This window comes from Lasioglossum baleicum, chromosome 13 (genome assembly GCF_051020765.1).
Source record: "Lasioglossum baleicum chromosome 13, iyLasBale1, whole genome shotgun sequence".
NCBI classification, from domain to species: domain Eukaryota; kingdom Metazoa; phylum Arthropoda; class Insecta; order Hymenoptera; family Halictidae; genus Lasioglossum; species Lasioglossum baleicum.
Window position 1 is genome coordinate 1,668,646 of NC_134941.1, and position 23,833 is coordinate 1,692,478.

A 23,833-nucleotide genomic window follows, 5' to 3' on the forward strand; every position below is an offset into this window, starting at 1 on the left:
TTCTCTCTCTCTCTCTCTCTCTCTCTCTCTCTCTCTCTCTGTAATTTGTCTTGTTCAGTAGATATTCGTTTCGGAAAGTTTTCAACGATACTGACGTAATAACAGTGTGCTATTTTAATTCTGTTGTTCTGAAAAATTCTTTATATAAGTTTTGAAAATCGAGTATAGCAAGGGTTTTTCGAAATTCCCTCGCTAAACGATGCCATCGCGTTTTACGTGTAGTACAAGTATGAAAAACACGAAAGCAATAACGATGTTCTGCTGTAACGTTCAGACAAATATGAAATAACGATGTCCCGGTATTTTTTCCCGATACAGAGAGGATCAGAATGACAACATTTATGTAATCTGCTTACACAAGTTGAGTTTTATTACTTGAACTTGTTGGAAGACGTTTATAACTTAAAAAAGGTAATGGAAAAGTTATTTGTGCGGAAACACATGCGCAACAAGAATTTATGATATATTCGATTAAATTAAAGGAAATTAACAAAAAATGTATTTAGTGGATTCCGGATTTTATGCATTAATAAGAAAAATGCATAGTAGAATATGTATATTTTAGGTATTCGTCTAACATATTCACGATCATATTCACGATGAATCATGTTGCGCAACAATGCCTATTGCGCAACATGATTGATCGTGAATGATAGTAATTGCGCAACCTTTTGTGTAAAATCGGAATTTTCTGATATTTTGTGCACAACAAACGGGCAACGATGTGTACCGTGAATGGCAGTGTTGCACAAATATTGTCAGACGAGTCTCATCACTACAGAGAGAAAAACTGAACGATTGCTCAAATTATGTGTCAACATAAATACAATTTGGATTTGCGTAACATCATGATGCTGCAGAATAATTGTTGCGCTACATGCTTGATCGAGAATATGCCCCTTAAGTGTATAATATTTATATTACTAATATAGGCAGAGAACGAAACGTTCCCAGGCAATTTTACAAAATTACTTTGGGAAAGATCTGCTATGTAGATATTAGTGCTGATGGTCTGTAAAATATTAGAGAAAGTTGTAGGTGCCATTTCCAGTTTTTGAGGGATTTTGTATGCAATGATAATAAGACATGCACAGCGCATACATGAATGTTGTCTGTTTGCCCGTTATAGGTGAATTGACGGTGAATTAAGTGATCGATCGGCATGGGATAAGCGGAACTCTGAAATCCGCAGTTTATCCACGTAACTGGAATTGGATAGTGTTCCCGGTATTCCCATTAAGTGTACACGATATCGTATATCTTCAACACAGATATCTAACCTACTATTATCTGGCGAATAGGGGTCGATGTGTATGGACGGTTATCAATGATGTACGTGATGGTAACTGATTCTGATCGATTACTTTCTCTACTTTTCACGCTGGACCGTAAAGGATTTAATGTACAAAAAATCTAAGAAGTAAATATGAAGCTGTATTATCACATAGTTACAGTAGTCGATTATCCGAACTAATTGGGACTCGGGTGGTTTGAATAATCGGACAGTTTTAAAATTACTTATTACAGTAATTCTTCGATCGGAGTCTTGGGGGGTGTCTCCGATCGGAGTCCAGTGCCTACTCACTCCACTGCCGGCCAACGCTGCTCCGCGGCGTAGAGCGGCGATGATTGATCTCGGCTCGGGTATATCGGTGTGAACACCACACATTGACTCGAGTGAATCGAGTTCTCAAACTTCTTAATTTTAATGATCGGTTTATGGGACTTTTACTAGCTTATTCCTGGCGTTTCTCTGATTAAAATGATACCAAACACGATATAATTTCAACGTTATTTAGTGGTTTAATCGACGGTAAAAGTTTCGAACGCAACGAAGAAGAGCGTATTGGAAAGAAAGAGATGCGAACCGGCGGCGGGTACTGTTCGCGTCTCTTTCTTTCCAATACGCTCTTCTTTGTTGCGTTCGAAAATTTCATCGTCGATTAAACCACTAAATATTGGCCAAATTATATCGTGTTTGGTATCATTTTAATCAGGGAAATGCCACGAATATGTTGGTGAAAGTTGCATAATGATATCATAGAAAATAAGAAAGCTGAGGTCTTGGTGTTTCATTGTGATGACGCACGGGCCTTTAAACTGTGCCGGCGACGGCGACACGCGATCCTATTTCATTCTGTCCTTCTCTATGTTCGGCTCGTCGTTTGAAGTCTCGGCGCGGTAGACGCAGTCATAAAAATATAGCCTCCGTACTCTACCCAAGTCCGTCCAACACCCGGGTGTGGAGACTCCGATCGAAAAATTACTGTAACTCCTTGCACCAGGGACCAAAAATAACAGTTATTCTAAAATTTTCTATCTTCATTATAATATGTCTTTCTCATGCAACGATGCAAAGAAATAATCGCTAGCGTGAAACATCTGATAAGCAAACGTCTGTTATACATGTATTCCGTCTTACAGTTGTGATTTTTATTAGAGAGTCAAGAGAGAGTTGATTAATTCGTTTTAAGATCCAAGCTAATTTTTTGGAAAATACATTTAGTTGTGTGCAGTATTGTTCAGCAACTATTTAAGAGGGTAAAGTTTGATTATTATTTAGATACCTACTTCGATACAATAAAAATATAAAAAGAAACTTCTCTTGCCTTTTTAATAAAGAAATTGTCCCCTCATCGTTGCGTACATTAAAGTGAAGGGAGAGCTCATTACTGCGGCACAAAAATCACTAGGAATGTTCCTAATACTCCGGTGTGAATTCACAACTACGATGAGAAAGTAGCTTCACTTCAGCCTAACGTTTTCTGTTAGGTACCTATATTCGGTATTATATTAGGTAATGAACAGTTAGGTAATGAAAAGTAATGAAAAAAGCAGTAACAATAATAAAAAACAAAGTAAAGTGAAGTGCACGGAGAGATCTATACAATGTATATGGAACTGAAAACCGAAGAAACTAAAAATGAATGGAGATTTTAAGAAATAAAAAGCAAGAGCCGAATTGAGAATGACAAAGCAGGTTACATTGTAAATGCAATTGTAAAATGTTGTAAACTTCTCACAATGCTCATAATTTAAAATAGCATCAAACTAAAGATAATAGTAAATATTACTCAAATATTTGTTAAAAGAATGTATTTAGTTATTTATGCGGTATTAAATACTACGGTGTTAAAATTAATAAACGTTTTATTCATATGTCTCAATTCAGATATTATTCATCTGTACTCAGGATTTATTTAAATTAATCCGCTCGCAGTAATTAGTACATGGCTCTTCTTCGCGCGCAGTAATACGTAGAAAATGTTATCGATTTTATTTTTTATTATTTTCTTATGTTGTATTTGGTTTTTAGTGCCACCAATTTTTCTGTATTCAGAACACATCATTCCTCCATAAAATACTTACAGATGTTATTATTTTATGATAAATTAGGAGTAGCATTCAAATAAAATACGATCGAAGCATGAAACCGCAGTAATCGGTACAGTTACCCTAAGCAAACGCCTGATCTGACTGAAGGGTTGTTTAAATTGGTGGAACAGAAGCAGAAATGTTGGAAATGGTAAATGAAGAGAATAGCTCGTAGACAGTTGCCAGATCGTATGTCATCGGACAAAATAGAGATAACGCAACAAAACAGGGATAAAATGTAACAGGACGAGCAGTGTCCGGTTTACGTTGACAATTGTTTCGTGGCGCTGACAGATACAAGTTGTCGGTGGCTGAATCCCGCGGTTGAACCGCCCTTAACGCTTCCAGGATAAATAATCACCGTTCCAGACAGCTTACACGTCGCACATCCTGAAGTACTTTGCGCTACTACATAGAATGCGCACGGATATAAGTTTATTGTCGCCGCGGATATGGGCGCCAGTTACGGAAACCCGGAAACCCGGCATCTGAATCGCACAATTTGAATGTTTCACAGCTTCCGAAGTTCGCCAGAGGCAACGAATCCGATGTACGTAGTTACCGCACAGGGGTGTGCGGGAACCCGAAATATTGGATAGAAATTTTTTCGGGACCGCGGGACAGGTACCCGAAAATTTCGAGATTCTCGAATTTATCGGGTTTCCCGAAAATATATTCTTTTCTTTCTTGAATTTATCGGCTTTCCCGAAAAGATATTCTTTTCTTTCTTGAATTTATCGGGATTCTCGAAAGAGTCAGGATTCTCGAAATAATTTATTCTTTATATGTGCATTGTGAAAGTTTCATCGAAATCGGTTGATGCACACGCTTCCATGTGATATAAAAAAATACATAGCATTCCATTTGATAAATTTAAGGTCACCTTTATTTAAAAAAAACAATGCAGATAAAAAGAATTACGGACATCATCACAAATGCTTGTCATGCTTCAAATTTGTTAAAAGTGAATTATATTAAGAATGCCATCGAATACAAATGTTTTAGTACTACTGTAAATAATAAATATATAACCCGCCAATGGAAATAATAAATATGTAACATAGCGACTGTACTACTAAATTATTAACACTTGTTATTAATAACATTTCTCTTTGCTGCAAAATAATCGTTTGCGTGATATAGAAAATATAATGAAATGACAATTTTGGAAATTTCGAATTTACGAGACAATGTAAAAAAGCTTTTCGTTTTACAATTTTAGCATACCTTTATGAAAACACGCAAGTAAATCACTTTTTGCTGTCGATAATTAACTTTTCGTCATGTCATCATAAAAGTACCTAGCAACTAAAATGTCCCATTTGAGAAAACACAAAAAGATTTCTGGTAATTGTGGTAATTATGAAATGATGTGATCTGAGAAAAGTTTCCGAGTGCAAAAGATGAAATTATGAACTTCATAATGGAAATCAATAAAATAAGTATTTAAACTCCCACCAGTTTCTCAGGTATGTACATCATATTTCATTTTGAACAAAGACTAATGTCAACTGCAAGCGGTAATCGATTTTGCGTGGAACGACCTATAATTTTTTGTCGGCTGGTATTGATTTTCAGAACAATGTATCTCAACCGGCTATTGACGGCTCTAACAATTTCAACGACTCGTCAAATGAGAAAACACTCGTGCGAGTATATTTCCTACATTGAACAGTATACTTTTTCAAATTTTAATCCTTTGCGCTCGAAGCTGTTTTAATTCGAAAATGAGACATTTTTTCCGACCTAGAATATTTCCATTTTCTTAGATGTTTTAAATTTGGTGGATATTAAATTGTTGTAAAACCTCACACAATACTTAAGTGTTTACTAATTGATTAGATGCCAATTTCCTTCTTTCTGATACTACATTTCTTTCAATAATTTGTTAATGTTCTCCTCTGAAAACATTGCAAAAGTTTTCTGATATTCTTTGCTTGTTAATAATCATAAAAGGAGAATTAGTGCAAATATGTTAAACACAAGAGGTTTTAAATAATCTTTGGTATACATTTCGGTTGGATACATAAGGATTAATAATGCAGACAATATTTTGAATAATGGCACAGCATTTTTTAATGGCGCCTCAGATGAGTCACCACACTCGAATGTAAAGGTTTAATATTATATTTTATAGAAACCTATTCTATAGTCTTCGAAATGGATGTACAGTAAGGAGCATAACTGATTCCACACACTTTAAATCAGAATAACTTTTATATGAATGGACCAAACGACTTGAATTTCTCTGTAAGGCTAGAAGAATTAGTTTAGTAAATAACGTCTAATAAATAAGTTGAAGAAATGCATTTGGTCGGAATTGTGAAAAACAATACCAAAAATTGATTTTGCAACTTTTTTAGCTAGCCCGATAACGAAAATTTAAAAAATGTGTTTTGTTCACTGGTATAAATTATATACGCTCTGAAAACTTCATTGAAATTGGTTAATTGGTTTACGAATTATAAACGATCAAAAGTGGTAAAAAGGCCGAAATTGAAGTCGTTTGGTCCATCCATAAAAAACTTGTTCTGATTTAAAGTGTGCGGAATCAGTTATGCTCCTTACTGTACATGTACTCGATTATCCCATTTTCGATCAACGAACCAATAAATCATAAACATGTCTCCAATATCCATTCTACAAACGAAGTTTTTAAATCTTTTAATCTCTGACGATCAATCGCTTTACTGACGACACGAATTGTCGATGGTTAGTCGCTGTCGCTAGTAATCGCCAACTACGAACGTAGCCTGAGGTCCTGAAGATATTCGCTCGTACACAAGAAAAACGTCACAACTCAAAATTATTCAGTTTTCATTTTATTGCACTAAAATACTCACCAGAGTATTAATAAATACAGTTTTATGTTAATACATCGGCTCATGTTTTTAGAAACATACTCTACAAAAATATACATATACAGGGTGGGGCACCTAAGACTTACATCGAAAATATCTCCGTTGTTTTTAGTAATACAAGAAAATCTTTAAACTCAGACAAATAAACGATTTAGATAATATTAAAATTGATAAAATTGTAACCCGACATACGAATGCTTTCTGCTTTTTTATTCGCGCGTAAAAGCAAGTAGTATTTTGTGTTTTGTTTGGAAACGATAGCTTCGTTTGCATATTAACGAGAACTCTAGAAACTAATGAATAAAACATTTGCTCTTCTCGTCATGCTTATTTTTTTCAAATTCGACTCTTTAGAACATTTGTTTGACACGTTCGGTTATCGATAATGGCGTTTGGAAACGTCGCGTTGCGCGTCGTGCCGGTTCGCAACCAGTATGGGAAGTGCAACCGAGATTCGTTTGTTTCGGTCTCGACAGTTGAATAGCAGAACGATACCTTTGGGGGGCACTGGTAAACTGTCCAACCCAGCATGGTCATGGAAAGTGTGACTTTAACCAAGTTTCCACCAGTTAACCAACTGTTCCGCTCTCGAAAAGATTCCTTCTGCAGTGTGAAAACCAATAACAGAGTAGAATTCAGAAATTGCGCCAATCAGAAACAGTTCTCGATTTTCCCTGACAAAATACTTTTTTATACGTAATTTAAGTTCTATTATTTAATCTATTATTTACCATTTGGTCAGTATCGCACAGGGGCTGTTCTTTATAAATGTTTTTTTCTCGTAGTTATTAAGGTTATTGACGTCTTTTGTTATTGATTGGTTATTGATAACTAATAACTACATATACTTTCACATGTCGAACTATTAAAAAAGCAAATGCAGGTGAAATGTCTTTTTTCTGTAGAGTATCAATTGTTTATATTACCAATATTTTCTGTCGAAATATTATGTTGATTTATTGCTGTGAGCTGCAACTTACTCGTATGTTCAACCTTAATCTGTTATTATGAATTACAGGTGCAATTGGTGCAAAACACGATTGATTTGACATGAAACGGCCCCCCTATGGTCAAAGGTGGAACACTGAAATCTCACTGATGATAGGTTATGACGCGTTCACGAATATGTGGCGAATATGTCATCCAGATTTCCCTCGGCCATGTTTAAATAATGTAGAACAATAAATATGATCTTTAGGCAAGTTATACATTTCGAAGATAATCATGCATGGATAATCGAGTTAGTCGACACCGTCGTTAGCAGTAATAGCAACAGCAACGACATTAATAGGCTAATATTACGCTGAGGCGAGCGCGACTCGAGTTCAACGAAGTGCAACGTTTTCAGAATATAACTACTCCTGCCGAATAAGTTCCTCTAGAGTTTAGTCGATGTTTAGACACGTTCTAAGGTGGACCGAGTAAATTTCACTAAACAGATCGTAATTACTGTTCCGCATAAAATTCCAGTGAATTGAGATTTAACGATTGGTGTAACTATCATCCCGTGTTTGCTGAAAGACTTCGTACAAATTTCAAATACGGCGTGCCCCATCTGAATCAGGTCATGCAATTATCTCGTTTAACTGCGACTGTATACATTAACCGTTTCATTTAAAATTTAAATGATTACAGGGAACGCAGGTGTTGCAGAACTGTTGATATTTTCTCCCTAGTGCAAGTAGTCTTTTCCTTTGGTATGAACCAAGAGAGAGAGAGATGTTCTAACTTCATTAACCTTATAATCGTGTAAACACTTTATGTTGTAAATTTATCGTTCATGGATATAAATTTATCTTCGCAGAAGAATTAATTTTTCCTGTATTCCCGGTAGAAACATTTCAGTGGAAACGGAATAATGGTAGCAGCGTATTTGCATGATATCTGATCGAAGATTATAATTTAAATTCAGTTCAATCACGAAATATACTATATTATTAACGAGAGAGCTGGTATTAAATGAATTTGAAAGGAGGTGACGGTTCTGATGATAACGACTGCGCCGTTTTTCCTAAAAGTCTGTTCGCGAGCGAAGAACGGGGCGAGCGAACACAAAGAAATTAATTAAAATAAATTGTGGCGGCTTATCCTACGGCAGCGAAGTCGTACAGTTCAGGATTAATCGTGAATTATCGTCTTTCTAATTTCCTACGAGGAGAAAATTGTTCGGAGGTGAGTGCGAGCAACCGGAGCGAAAAAGAAGCGAAATGGAAAAAGGCAGAAGAAAGGGAGAAAACTCACGGTTTTGTCCTGCAGTAAGGATATTCTGCAATCGAGTACTGCACGGCCGCCAGCTTCGACAGTCATATTTTCTCCTTCCCCTTCGAAATGAGGACCCCACCGATGGTCGTGATGATGTTGATGCTTATTTAGCGTGCTGTGCGCGTCGAAGATATAGTACAGCATCGGTGCATCCGTCGGTATCGATCGCTTTGCCGCCGTCGTTGACTTCGTTGATACCGAATCTGTCATTAGTGGCAGATCTGAAACAGACGTGAAATGGGACTATCAATTAATTGTGAATTTTTTCAAAATTCTTTTTATTTCTCCCCGCAAATGTTCGATTACATTGACGTTTCGGGAGATTGTGGAGGTGTATGCAGCTGTTTCGGGACAATATATAATACCCATTCCTTCACTTTCTTAGCCATGTGCATAGAATCGTTATCCTGCTGGAACATAAAGAGCTCTTCAAGATTTCTGGCACTGTTTTTCAAATTTTCTTTCAAAATGTTCAAATATTGATGCTGATCCATTATGCCATCAATAAAGACTAAATTTACCACCCCTGCTGCTCTTATACACCTCCTCACCATCACACATGTAAAACATGAATAATTAATCTAGAAAAAGATCCAAACTAGGATCGAAACGTTGATTTTGTTTGACAATTAGCAAAGTTGCTTTATAATTCGTAAGAAACGATCGAACCGTTAAAAAATTTATTATCAGCAAATACGATCGATAGAAGAAATATATTTATAAATAAATATCATCGGAATTATATCATATCTTGTATCATTTTTATTAGAAAAATGCCACGAATATGTTGGTCAAAGTCCCACAAAAAAATAATGAAAAATAGACAAGTTTTGTAATTCGATTAGTAGTGGTTCACACCAATATACTCGACCGGGTATCGGATTACGCGGCGTGTTTACACTGCTCGGCGACCGAGGCAGCTCGAGCTTCTTAGCCCCTCGCGGGGGATGCCCCCAGTGGAATGGGTAGCGTAGAGACATACAGTCGAGCTTTCAGCCGGTCTTAGAGTCGGACATTACTGTATCAAATTTATTTCTGAACTAACAATAAGTCTTAACAGATTTACATACAGGGTGTCCCGCGACAGGGTGTCAACCGATTAGGAGGTGATTCTACATGTAAAAACGAGTCGAAAAGAAACATCAACATTTTTTGTTCCGTCTCTTGGTTTCCGAGAAAATCGGAGTCGAAAATTGATTCGGTACATGTCGACTTCGTGCATCTCGCTGTACACTCTTGTTTTGGATTTTATTGCCAAGAGAAACTATCAACCGAGGTCATTACTATGTTTCTAAATACAAATAAAACGCCATAAAATATAGTCAGACTAGAATGCGCTCTCGCGAAAACATGAATAGAAATTGGAATCGTGTAAGTTCATTTTAATGAACACAATTATGAGCACATGAATAGAAATTGGGATCATGCAAGTTTATTTTCGATATTGATCAAATTTACAGTTGATATTATATTCAACGTTTTCCACTTAATGCAGCCAATTTCTTCATAAATGCATAAAAATCCGCAGTCTAGTTATGGTTGGTAGTGCTGAATTCCGGGATGGCGCAATCGAACACAGTTTAGTATATAACAATTGTACTCTATTCACAGCCACTAGACAGCGGATTTCATGCATTTATGACAAAAATCAGTAGGTGAAACTTAAAGCAGTAAAAACATTAAAAATATAAAGATACGGAGACGTTATTTTCAATTAATTAAAGTCATTTACACAAGGAATAAATCTTTATTTAGCTTCATATTTCCATGCAAACGATGTATAAACATTTTATTTTGCATAAAGATCCATTTTACAACTATTTTTAAAGAGTACAACGACAAAAGCGCGCACACGGATTGACAGAAATTCGGCGAGTGAATTAAGAATACTGAATGCTAGATGCTGATTGCCTGAGTTCTATATTAGGAGTACTTAATGCTTGATTTAAGAGTGCTTAATACTGGGTTAGGGATGCTATGCGAATGATTCACGAATTTTATACGACTAATGTAGGAAGTCTGAATACTGGGTTAGGAATGTTTAATGCCTGATTTGAGGATGCTCTATTATGCATATGCATACTCGATTAGGAATGCTGAGTTCCTAGAATTCGTACCCCAATATGTATACGTATGCATGTGTACCGTTCAGTGGATCCAAAACGTATTTGATCAAAAAATTCCTGATTCTCGAGAAATTGGCGATGCTTAACCTGGTGTGTTCGTAAAAATGTAATCGCACAGCAATAAACGTGGACTCGTTTTGACGCTCGGAGATTCTACTTTTGCACACCATTATTCCTTTTTCATAAGATATTTTGTAGCAAATGAAGACCTAAGACCTAGTCCTAAGACCTAAAGACCTAGTATTTCTCAAATCTGCTATAAATTGAAATCTGTGTACAATATTAAACAAATTTCTTCGTGAATGAATCTTCCACAGATTCGAAGATTGACGCCTCCCTTTATGTATAACAGTGTTTTCATGTTCTCAATCATTTAAATATTTACAAATTTAAAATAATGACGATAACAATTTTGGCCGATATTTACTCTTAAAGCAAGGCTAATAATTAGACTGCGGATGTTTATGCAAATGCACATATTTTTATCGAAGATAGATAACAAACTGGGACCTAAACAGAAATTTGTTTTGTCATTAGAGGATTTTAAATATATAATTTTTATTTTGCATATTGCATATTTCTTGCAAAAGTGCATATTTCTTGCATAAGTGCATATTTCTTGCATAAATTTTGCATAAATTCGTAAATAAGCAATTAACAGAAACAAATTATGCAACTATTGCTTGATTTGTGAATTCAGCAATGAGAGTATTATGGCCAAGTGGAGGCGAAGATAAAGTACCATTGCTTGTCACAGATGCAACGACGTATATGTTGAAAGTTGGCAAGCATTTGAAAATATTTTATCCACATTTGTTGCACATAACTTGTTTGATACATGGACTAAACCGAATTGCTGAGGAAGTGCAACTGCAAATTCCCTTCTCTTAATAAATTAATATCTACTGTTAAGAAAGCATTTTTAAAAGCTCCACTACGCGTCGAAATTTATAAAAATAAATTACGAAATATGCCATTGCCGCCAGAACCTGTAATAACGAGATGGGGAACCTGGTTGGAAGCAGCGTTTTTTCTATGCAACGCATTTAGAAGGAATAAAAGACGTTATAGAATCGTACGATGAAAAGGAGGGTTGGTCAATTAAATCGGCGAAAGAAGCATTACGATGTAAGCATTTACAACAAAATTTAACATTTATTTAGAGCCATTTCCAAATGTTACCTGAGACCATGAAGAAATTGGAAACAATAGGATTGCCTCTAACTCTAATCTATAGATTTGGTAACTACAGTTATAGAAAATTTAGAAATTATACCCGGTGATTATGGAGAAAAGGTTACACATAAAATGGAATTTGTATTAAAACGAAATGTACACTTTAATGTATTTTTAAAAATAAGCAAGATTTTGAAGGGTGAACACATTTAAGGACCACGAGAGGTTCTGGCACATCATTGGGGTAAATTTAAATATGTACCTATAACATGATATGATGTAGAACGCTCTTTTTCAGAGTACAAATTAATTTTAACAGACAAGAGGCATCAATTTACAATCGACACTATAGAAAAAACTATTGTTGTATATTGTAATTTAAATTATAATAAATAAAACAATAAAATAATTACTATTTTACAGATCCGTACATGCATTTCCTAAACATACATATATTTAGCATATACCTTGCATACATCTTGCATATATTTTGCATATTCGGACATATTATAAATGCATAAAGATCCACAGTCTACTATAATAATAATTTACTTAATAAATACTATAATTGATATACATATCCGCTACAGTGGGTTCGCCATTTCGTTCCAGATTCGTAATCGGAGGCCCGGAAAACACTGCCGTATCAATTTTCAAGCAAAACCAATATTTTTTGAATATACGTATCCGCTATAGTGGATTCGTCACGTTGTTTTCTAAAATTTGAAATTCAGATTCGTAATTAGCGGTTCTAACAACTAATATAATATCATTTTTATCCACATTGAAGTGCGTTTTGAGGTTTCGGCCACGATGTCGCGATTCAGAAACATTGTGCGTTGAACGCTCGTTAATACAGTTTGAATAACTCGATAAAACCTATAAACTTTGTTTTTTAGTTATAATAAGCTCCGTGTCGCAATAATAGTTTCGATAACTAAAGCTTCTACAGGAGATTTTATCGGATTGTTTATAAATAATACTAGAGAATTTATAGACAGCCTTCACAGAGAGAGGTAATAATAATTTCAAAGCTGACAAGGAGAGATCACAGTGGTGGGGTCATCGATTTTAATTAAACTTTTTCTAGCGAGTCTAGAGCAAAAATAAGCAGACCCATGTCCAATTATTTATGAAGATCATTAATAGTGAATTTTACAGTGTCCAGGAAATATCTTGACATACGTCATTTCTTAATCATATCTTGACTTTATCTGGTTTCAGTATTCTAAGTCCGCTACAAAATTCATATCTGACAGATCTATCTTTTCCAACGTGAACCAAGTTTGCTTTCCGAATTATATCAGCATAGCGAAGTGTCTATGTAATTTATTCGCATTCAGAAAATGTTCATACTGCCGAAAATATTTATGTTTGAAATGTTTTAATGAAGCATACCACCTTACGCATTGTCAAGTATAGTTGCACTATTGACATCTCCACCAATAAATAAATAACAAGATTAGAAAGAAAGAAAAAAGAAAAGACGACGTAAACTTGAAATGAAAATAAGAAATTTAAAGTAAAAAAAGAAAAAAGAATCCATGAAAAACCCATAGAAATGGGAAAAATTATTAATCGTAAGAGGGATTTGAACTTGAACATGGAACCTCTACCACCTAGCTATAATAGTTAATTGTAGCTATTTAAAATATTAATATTTTAGCTATTTATAATATTACACTATTTAACTAACTAATTATATAGCTCTGATAAACTATTTTCTTACACACTATTCGGTATTGCCTGTTTAATAGATTCAGAATGAACTTCAAGATGAACCGAATGAAAGGAACATAAATATAGATAAACATAGAGACCACGTTGCAGAAATCTGCTAGAATATAAAGTCAAATGAACAACACGTTGACGCATTTGAACACTAAATCAACCGAGCTCTAAAAGTAACTGGTACATGTTCCCTTATGAAAATACCCACTTACATAAATTTTGTGCAGCTCCTATTATAATATGTGCTCCACTAGAGATATCTGTGTATACAATTATTTTTATTATATCAATAATCGTAAAATAAAAGATCTGGAACCGGTGATTTTGACCGGTGATGGTAGGTTTTGTGTTAAAGAGGATATTAAAATTGAAATACAATCGTTTTCTTTCCTTCGCCACATTTTAGAACATCTTTTTTAGTTGGAAGAAGATAGTACTGCAGTATGAAAAGTTCGACACAGTTCAAAACCAGATTGAGTAGAAAGTAACGGAAACGCTATCAGCGCAGAAACACGTCGACAACGTACACTGTCGTGCACAAAGTTTGCGAAAGGTCGTATTTTGAGCTAGTTGCTTCAGCCGAATTTCATTTTACCAGTACAACCACGACAACCACAATCTCCGTCTACAAGATGCGAGTCCTGTCTAAACTTCTTACGCTTATACTGTCAACATTAAGTGCAGAACAACGTGTTAAATTACCGAGAACGTGTCTAGCACGCCCGCATGTCCCTTGAACGACTGACGAAAATTATATTCTAACATGTTATACAGGGTGTCCCAAAATTCCTTCAACAGTCGGAAATGGGGGGGTTCCTGACGTCATTTGAAGCGACATTTTCCTTAGCAGAAATGTTATGCGCGGCTTTGTTTAGGAGTTATTAACGAAAAACCCGGACCAATCAGAGCGCGACCTAGACGCGAGTTGGCACAGTTGCGGACAAAAGTCATTTTTCTGACTAAACGAAAATGTAAAATTGCATTATTAACTTGTTAGTAGATAAATGAGGCATCATTTTCTACATTTCATTTTCCAAAATTCCATATCTATATCCCACAATTAAATGCTGAAGTTCAATAAAAATTCATAAGCTTAGCTTCTCATGAATTTTATAGAATATCGTTTCATTTAGTACGTTATAACTTAATACACGTATGAGTAAAGATTTTTTGCATGTACTTAACTGAAAGCGTGTTTCAAGACGAAAATAACAAGCATGGATTTGATTTGCTTTTGTTGTACATAGCACCTATAAACATTGATGAAACAAAGAGTAATTTTAAAGTTTTTTTTTACTCAAATAGAGTTATAAACCGAATAATGACGATTGGTGCATTAAAATTTATACACGTTATTGGTAGACATGTGTACAATAAAACTAAAAAGGTTTCAGCAGCAGATAGCTGCAGATGTGTATACTGTCTCACAAAAACGATGACGCGCGAGAGAATGCGCGATTGCGCCGCACAGTGGGACAAACCGATGAATTCTGTGTCAAAATCTAAGAACTTTTAATAGAACTGAGATGTGGAACTATGAAATTTTTTTAAAATGAAAGCTGAAACTTTTCAGAATATGAGATAATTATGGAAATTGTGGTACGAACGTTTTTTTACCTTGAGAAAATTCGTTAAACTTGCACAATTTCAAGAAAATTGTGGTTTTCCAATACCACGCGCGGAAAAAATTTTTTCTTAACATGCTATATATCATTTCCGGTAGATTTTTTGACGCTGATTTCAAATCTGGTTTCAAAATTTGTCTACGACCTCAGGATTTTGCAACAAATTGAATTTTTTGTGAACACAACTTATGAAATCATTTTTTCGTTGAAATGACTTCGTAACCCACTAGTTTGAAGGCATATTGTATTGTCATATATAAAACACATTAAAAATAATCATAATGAGGATGAATAATCATAATTGTAGGCTATGTGTGACTGTAATGTAATTTAAATTGGATATCTATTTTCCATAATTATATTTTCATTTACATAGGAAGTAAGGTAAGTATTTCATCGTTTTAATTTACTCCTCATCAACGAATTTTTTGGCTACTGGTGATAAAAATAAAAAAATAAGGTATCACCAGTATTCAAATCAAATAAATAGGTTTTGGTCTTCTCTTATTCCTTGTATTTTGTATACAATGAATACGTATAGCAACCTTTTGGGATGACTGTGGGATATAACATCAAGTAAATTATTCAGAATTTAGTATATAATAACTTAAAAAAATACCATTATTAATAATAAAACAATTAATAATATGTACGTCCAAATTCGAGAAAACCGTTTCTAAAAAACCTTCTATAACTTTTATGGGTTTGGAATTAAACAAAATCTGATTATTAATTTGAATTCAGCACCTCAAAAGCCATAACACTGTACCATTTTTATTAATTTGAACTTAGAAGTAGCTTCAGAAATGATTTTCGGCGCGCCAACTGTCTATTGGCCGAGCTTGAGTTTCATTCAAGTTTCAATCAACTGATGTTCTCACAAACGAGGTTTTACATAAGAACGAGTTATTACTTTCTTTTTTCGTCTTATTTTTACACATGAACCACCGTATAAATGGCATTGGCATTGTCGCTGATATTCATGTTTATTAATGCAATATTACAAGCAAAAAATCGAAGCTTGTACATATATGTAATATCGATTATTTAAGCATCGTTCTTCCTGCGTGTTTTATTTACACATTGTACGTGCTTTTCACGATGATTTAGTACAAATAAATAGTAAATATAATTAATTGATCGTGAAATTCCTCATTTGCGACTAAATGGCAAATTGTGCAAGACACCGTGATTGTGCAAATTGTAGAGTGATGCTTCTTGTAGTGATTAATTTATGCATCCCAAACATTAGCGCAACCTACACAATACCCACGATTAATCTTCATCAATAATAGTGTCGAGTTTTTTAGAAGATCGGCTAAAATAATGTTCGTGAGTTGTCCGAAGACCAACAGCCAATACTGAACAGATAATTGATTTGTTACAACCATTATGCAAATATGGACACTTTTATTAGCTATTATATTATTAGACTGCGGATCTTTATGCATTCATGGCTCCTGAAAATTTTCAAAAAAGGCTAGAATATAAAATTCGATAGAATTTTGTATAATTTTTATTTGTTTTAGATCAACAGAGGCTGTTCCCATTAAAAGTAGGATTTTATTTCATTCCACTTTCTTAAAAGTCTACAAAAATTGGAAAATGGTAAACATCTGCAGTCTAATTACACTGTCCAACAAATTTCAACTTTTTAAAAGTATTTCGATTCCCACTATGCGATTCTTATAGAGTTTTCCGCGCTGATTCCGAATCTGGTTTTAATTTTTTCCCTATACGTCCAGTTTTTGAGAAAATGGAGTTTAAAAAAAAGACATATTTTTCAACTTTAAACAAATATTGCGATGTTATTATAAAACATATTGAATTGTTCTTTACAGCAAAAGATTCTGTAGACTTTCCCGAATACAGTGATATCCAATATTAATACATTATGATTGTTTAAACATGTTTAAACAATGATTAAAGATGGAGATGTACCACTTTTGCACCAATTTTTGCGGATATTTTCGAATTTATCTCAAAAAATAAGGGTCCAGCGAAAAATTGAACTATACCACGCGAAAGAGCAGACTTTTATCTTGAGAAACCCCCGTGTGAAGTTTGCATGGTCGACGTTTTTTTCGAACCAGAAAGCAAAATATCTTCGCGCGACATGAGTTTCCGCCAGTGGCGCTCGGGACGGGATACGGCGCAGCGACGGGATACGGAGCGGCGAACGACCGTTCTGGTGGTGAGCGCCACTGGTGACAACTCATGTCGGGCGAAGATATTTTGCTTTCTGGTTCGAAGAAAACGTCGACCATGCAAACTTCACAGGGGGGTTTCTCAAGATAAAAGTCTGCTCTTTCGCGTGGTATAGTTCAATTTTTCGCTGGACCCTTATTTTTTGAGATAAATTCGAAAATATCCGCAAAAATTGGTGCAAAAGTGGTGCATCTCCATCTTTAATCATTGTTTAAACATGTTTAAACAATCATAATGTATTAATATTGGATATCACTGTATTCGGGAAAGTCTACAGAATCTTTTGCTGTAAAGAACAATTCAATATGTTTTATAATAACATCGCAATATTTGTTTAAAGTTGAAAAATATGTCTTTTTTTTAAACTCCATTTTCTCAAAAACTGGACGTATAGGGAAAAAATTAAAACCAGATTCGGAATCAGCGCGGAAAACTCTATAAGAATCGCATAGTGGGAATCGAAATACTTTTTGGCTGTTGGACAGTGTTATTATATTACGTATAATGAGTTATTGCTATAGTATGTCTTAATATTTGATACTTTTACCCTTTTAGAGTAGATGGATTTGTACAGATTGTGTAGAAGAACTCTCTCTTATCCTCTTTGATTGAAAATTCAGAAAAAAGTCGGGCATATTTTAGCTATTAGAATTAATCTATTTTATGCAACTCGATGGAGATATGTATGTATGTATAACGATTCTGAATAGTTTGTAATACACCTTACAAGTTGATATCTCTGGAAATACTTTTAATTCCATGTTCGAATCGCGTCGCGCATATCGGATATTTAATTATCAGGTTTAAAAATACAATATATTATGAACGCAACCCAATATTCAGCCGTTGCCCCCAAGTGATTTAAGTGGCAGTAAATTTTCATAACAATTGTTCATTAAATATATTAAATGATTTATGATTCTCCAGGCAATCGTAATATACATAATATGTAGGGCGTATGTAGCACGTACGATGTGTGGTAATTTGATATTTTTAAATATTAGTCACAATTCAATATTCCGTTGCACACAAACGTATAATTCTTTAATTACGTAGAAGCCATACGATGCCTTTGTTTGAAATTTTTGGTAAAAATTTATTATATCTCTTTTTTGTCTTCTGCACATGAATTGTGCATACATTGTCATTAAAGATCAGTGTATTAGTCATAGAACTACACTGACTCGAATTAATATTCGGACGATCAAAGAAAGACGATAACTTTTTAAATATTGTACTATACGGTCTGAACTTTTTTTATGTACTTTGACTGTGAGTAAATTATCTAGCTTTTAAATGCTGATGAACACGCATAATGCCAAGATTTGGCTCGCTTTTTCGATAATTTGCATGTGGCAGCGCATGTTTGTCGTATAATTTAATGTCCAACATTTTTATACGTGTAAGAGTCATAAAATCGCATGCAATTGCAGTTGCTGCATGAAAGCTTTTAATACGAAGCGTAAATAGAAAATGGAAAGTTCAAAGGTTTAAGATTTTGCATAGTGCTTATCCCGTGATGTCTATACATACTATATGTATTATATGATAGATTTTGCATGTGTCTGATACTTTGTCACGATATTTGCTGCAATCTCAAAGGATTCGTGTTCTCTCTGATATGCATACAACAATTGGACAGAAAAGTGATTGGGCAGATTCACATATCGATATTCGCGTTCAATCTGAGCTTTGTACAGCAAATATAAAGAGAGGAACAAGGCATTAATTAACCGATATATTGGGAAACATATTTTGAACTCCATAGAAAACCGGAAATGATATTAGCAATTCAGATATTAACTTCAGATCAAAGACTACAATGACCCATTAGCGTGTTTTGTTACTTCTTGTGATAGTTTATGTATTTATTGCATATGTCACCTTTAGGTCACCGCGGCGCCGCACAGTGGTCCCAAAGCCCGAAAACGTGGACAAAACCTCAAATCGTATTAAAAAATTATTGGATCTGCTTGAAAATTGGTATTAACCCGTTTTTGGGGTTGCTGATTACGAATCTGAACTTAAAATAAAAAAAAACAAAATGACGGATCCAATATGGCGGACATATACATTAAAAAATTATTGGATCTGCTTGAAAATTGGTATTAACCCGTTTTTGGGGTTGCTGATTACGAATCTGAACTTAAAATAAAAAAAAACAAAATGGCGGATCCAATATGGCGGACATATACATTAAAAAATTATTGGATCTGCTTGAAAATTGATATTAACCCGTTTTTGGGGTTGCTGATTACGAATCTGAACTTAAAATTACAAAAAACAAGATGGCGGATCCAATATGGCGGACATAAACATTAAAAAATTATTGGATCTGCTTGAAAATGGATATTAACCCGTTTTTGGGGTTGCTGATTACGAATTCACGTTACTTTACGTATAAAAACAGCGTTTGTCTTCGAAAAATATAAAAAAATTTCAGATATATTGTATGATTGTTTATAAAAAAAACTGGCAATCTGTGTCCTCCATACGTTCTAAGCATAATCCTTCAAAAACTGTTTAAATTTTATAGAAAAACTTGGTGGATATCTCTCACAGTTTGAGAAGAAATGCAACGAAAGCTCACAAAATACCTACTCTGCATTACAAAAAACAGTGATACGAAAAACGGGGCAGAGGGGGGCAGCTAATTTTTTTAAGAATTGCAACATAATAGTATAAACTAGAAGCTCGAACAAGTTTTAGCGAACGAGGGTGAACGAGACTCAACTTTTACCCCAATCTTTAAAATTTATGCCTTCACTTTTACCCTTTCTTCTCCATACATAGTTATCAGTTAATAATAAATATTTTGCACTAAAAACTATGCAACTTACCTCCACAAAGAGCATCCATAATGCACACTTAAAATCGATAATGTTCCAATACAATTTACGCACTGTACAGTTAGAACTCGCACTGAGACTTGGAAGAGTACGAAGGCACTGTCTAATGAAACCGAAGTTCGGACTGCGACTGTTGGTCAGGTATAAAAATGCGACCTTTTTGCCGTTTACCTCCAAGTAGACATACTCTTAGAGTATCCAACCCCACAATTAAAACTTACCTAGCTGAAAGTTCATTTTTTAGGTTTTGTCCACGTTTTCGGGCTTTGGGACCACTGTGCGCCGCACAGTGGGACCTTTCGTCCAAATCGGAGACAAAATCAAAGAACTTTCGATAGAAATGAGGTAGAGCGATGAAATTTTTTTTAAATTAAAGCTGAAACTTTGCAGAATATGGGAAAAATAGGGAGATTACTGTACGAACGGTTTTTAACCTTGAGAAAATTCGTTAAACATGTAGAATTTCAAGAAATCGATTTTGCAATATCCTGATGTCGTAGCAAAATTTTGAGACCAGATTTGAAATCAGCGTGAAAAAATCTACGGGAAATCAAGTACAGCATGTTCAAAAAAAATTTTTTCCGTGCGTGGTATTGGAAAAACCACAATTTTCTCGAAATTGTGCAAGTTTAACGAATTTTCTCAACGTTAAAAAACGTTCTTACCATAATTTCCCTACTTTTCCCATATTCTGCAAAGTTTCAGTTTTAATTGTTTTAAAATTTCATCGCTCTACCTCATTTCTATCGAAAGTTCTTTGATTTTGAATCGAGTTTCGACCAAATTGCCCACTGTGCGCCGCGCAGCGGTCCAAATTGGAAAATTCACTGACACTTTGTTATAACTTTTGAACACACCATTAGATATATATTATATACTTACTACGATACCAAAAATGTTAAGAAATGCGAAGAAACTTCTAACCAAAGACATCTTTGATTTAAATTATCTAGAAAAGTACTAAACAAGTAGCGAGTAAACAATTTTAAATATTATTTTAAAACGATAAAATTTGAACGATGAATTAAAAAATTATTGCAAGATATATATTTATTACGATAATTATCAGTAGATATGTAGGAATAATTTTTCATCGAGATATCCCTTATGGTTCAAAAGTTCAAGCGTCACCAAATTTCTCGATCCAAGAATCATTTACAACTTACAAAGGGGTCAGCGGCGGATATTGCTTCTTGTGGGATTATTTAAAGGAAAGTGTGCTAAAAATATTCCAATTAACAAATTAAAAGAAAGTTAAACTCGGCTGAACTTGAACGATATACTCTCTTAAAAAGAAAGGACTTCGAAAATTTTTCTTACTGCATAGAGCGTTATTTTTTACATAGAGTATTTACGTTAATCGATAACAGAAAATATGATGCTTTATCACAAAAGTCTTTTCTTCCATTAAGAAGAAAGCAAGAGAAAATATTAAACAGTAAGTAAAGAGAAGCAATTTTTGTCGTAAAAAATACTCTTTTTAAAATTTCCATCTTTCAATGTTTATTACAACTATAATATTTTTGGTAATTATACAAAAAAGTACTGCCCGCTCCGATTTTGATAAAATTTAAATATGCTATAGATATTGACATTCTGAACAGCTTTTTCCTCTTCCAATATAGGGGGGTCGCTTTTAGTTTTCAATATATTTGTAAGAAACTATCGCGAATACTGTATTGAATTTTTCGTATTCATGCACGCTCCGCGGCAACGTAAGCCTGTCCCGGTGCGGCGTTTGTTTAGATTTTGACGTTGTGGAGGTGAAAGAGAAAACAAGGTTTCACTCTGGTCATGTATATATAGGGTGAGCTTTCAATTTTGAAAGAATACTTCTGGATTCCCGTATGTGCGTGGTCGGGCCGGCCTTACGGCCGGCCCTCTTCGCCCCTCACCACCTAACCCTAACTAATTCTGATCTCATGATTTTTCCATTACTGGTTCAAATTCTGTATGACGGCTATATAGAATGAAAAGATTATGCGATCAGAATTAGTTAGGGTTAGGTAGTGGGGGGCGAAGAGGGCCGGCCGTTAGGCCGACCCGACCACGCATAAGGAAATGTAGGAGTAGTTTTTCAAAACTGAAAGCTCACCCTATATATGTATGTATGGTCAGAGTGAGACCCTGTTTTTTCTCTCATCTCCGCAGCGTGTTTACAAGCAATATGTAAACAAACGCCGCACCGCACCGGGACAAGCTTACGTTACCGCGGAGCGTGCAAGAATACGAAAAATTCAATACAGTATTAGCGATAGTTTTTTGCAAATATCTCGAAAACTAAAAGCGATCCCCCTATATTGGAAAAGGAAAAAGTTGTTCAAATTGTCTATATCTATAACATATTTAAATTTTATCAAAATCGGAGTGGGCCGTACTTTTCTGTATAATTACCTTCGCCTCTATTAAACTCATATAGGGAAGAAATAACATTCAATTTGGTTTCTATTTCTTGCAATTGACGCAGACAATTTTTATTTTGCATAAAGATCCGCAGTCTATTAAATTGTACTAATTTCTTCGTTTCCAAGGTCGATGGACATTTAGCAAGCAATGTTCATTTAATTATACATATGTGTATCGATACGAGAAAGTTCATTTGAGGCCAAATGTCACTGAATTTCTCCTATGAAAAGCTTTTCATAGACGTATTTTGTCATCCTGTTTACGAAAATACATATGGAGCATAACTGTAGCACTACTAACATTTTCAACAGTTTTGAAAACGATAATAGCATCATGTGATAGGAGTTACGAAATGAATTATATATTGTATAATGAAACGAGAGAGTGTAAATAATATTTACTTAAAGCAAATACAGCAATGAAATGTATATTTGACTGGTGCACATCTATAGCACCAGCTTAGTTACACGGCAATACCAATATTAAATATGTCACCCAATTAATTAAAGCATGATACGAGCAGTTCCCTTAACGCCGGAAGTATTTACCTATAGTATATGTCCGGTAAATATGACCAAAATTTCGAATTAAAATTTCATTAATATTTCTTTTGCTTTTTAACAAAATCGTCCAGAAAAATTTGACGGTACAGAAGAAAGGTTGATATGATCGATCGTTTATCACTAGACTGCGGATCTTTATGCAAAATAAAAATTGTCTGCATCGATTACAAGCCAAAGAAACCAAATAAAAAATTCTTTCCTCTTTTAATTATGTTATTAAGCTGGAACTAATACACCGATGTCCTTAAATCTTTTTCATATGTCCGGTGCTTTAAATTGTACGATTCTATTTTTGTCATAAATGCATAAAATCTGCGGTCTATTTATCACAAATAATGCAAAAAGATTTACAGAATGCCTTCAAATTTATAAAAAAACTTCCAAGCCTTCACTAAATATTCGATAACTGGTACTCAGAAAAAAGGGTGATAATCAATCGTTTATCACAAATAATGCAAAATAAGCTATGGAAAATACCTTTAAATTATTAAAAAACTTCCAAGTCTTCACTAAATATCCGATAACTGGTACACAGAAAAAAGGAAGAAAATTATGATCAATCGCTTATCACAAATAATGCAAAATAAATCACAGAATGTCTTCAAATTAATAAAAAACTTCCACGTCGCGCGTCGTCGCTAAATATCCGAT

The 23,833-nt window shown here is 34.5% G+C and overlaps 1 protein-coding gene across 12 annotated transcripts in view; it reads right to left on the reverse strand.

Annotated features, from left to right (window-relative positions):
- LOC143215469 (lachesin) overlaps positions 1-23,833 on the reverse strand; it is a 653,313-nt gene that overhangs the window by 90,421 nt on the left and 539,059 nt on the right. For all 12 annotated transcript variants that reach the window (XM_076437612.1, XM_076437613.1, XM_076437611.1 and 9 more), the window contains one exon: positions 8,478-8,719. In XM_076437612.1, the coding sequence (XP_076293727.1) occupies positions 8,478-8,719 (242 nt within the window). The remainder of the gene's footprint in view (positions 1-8,477; positions 8,720-23,833) is intronic.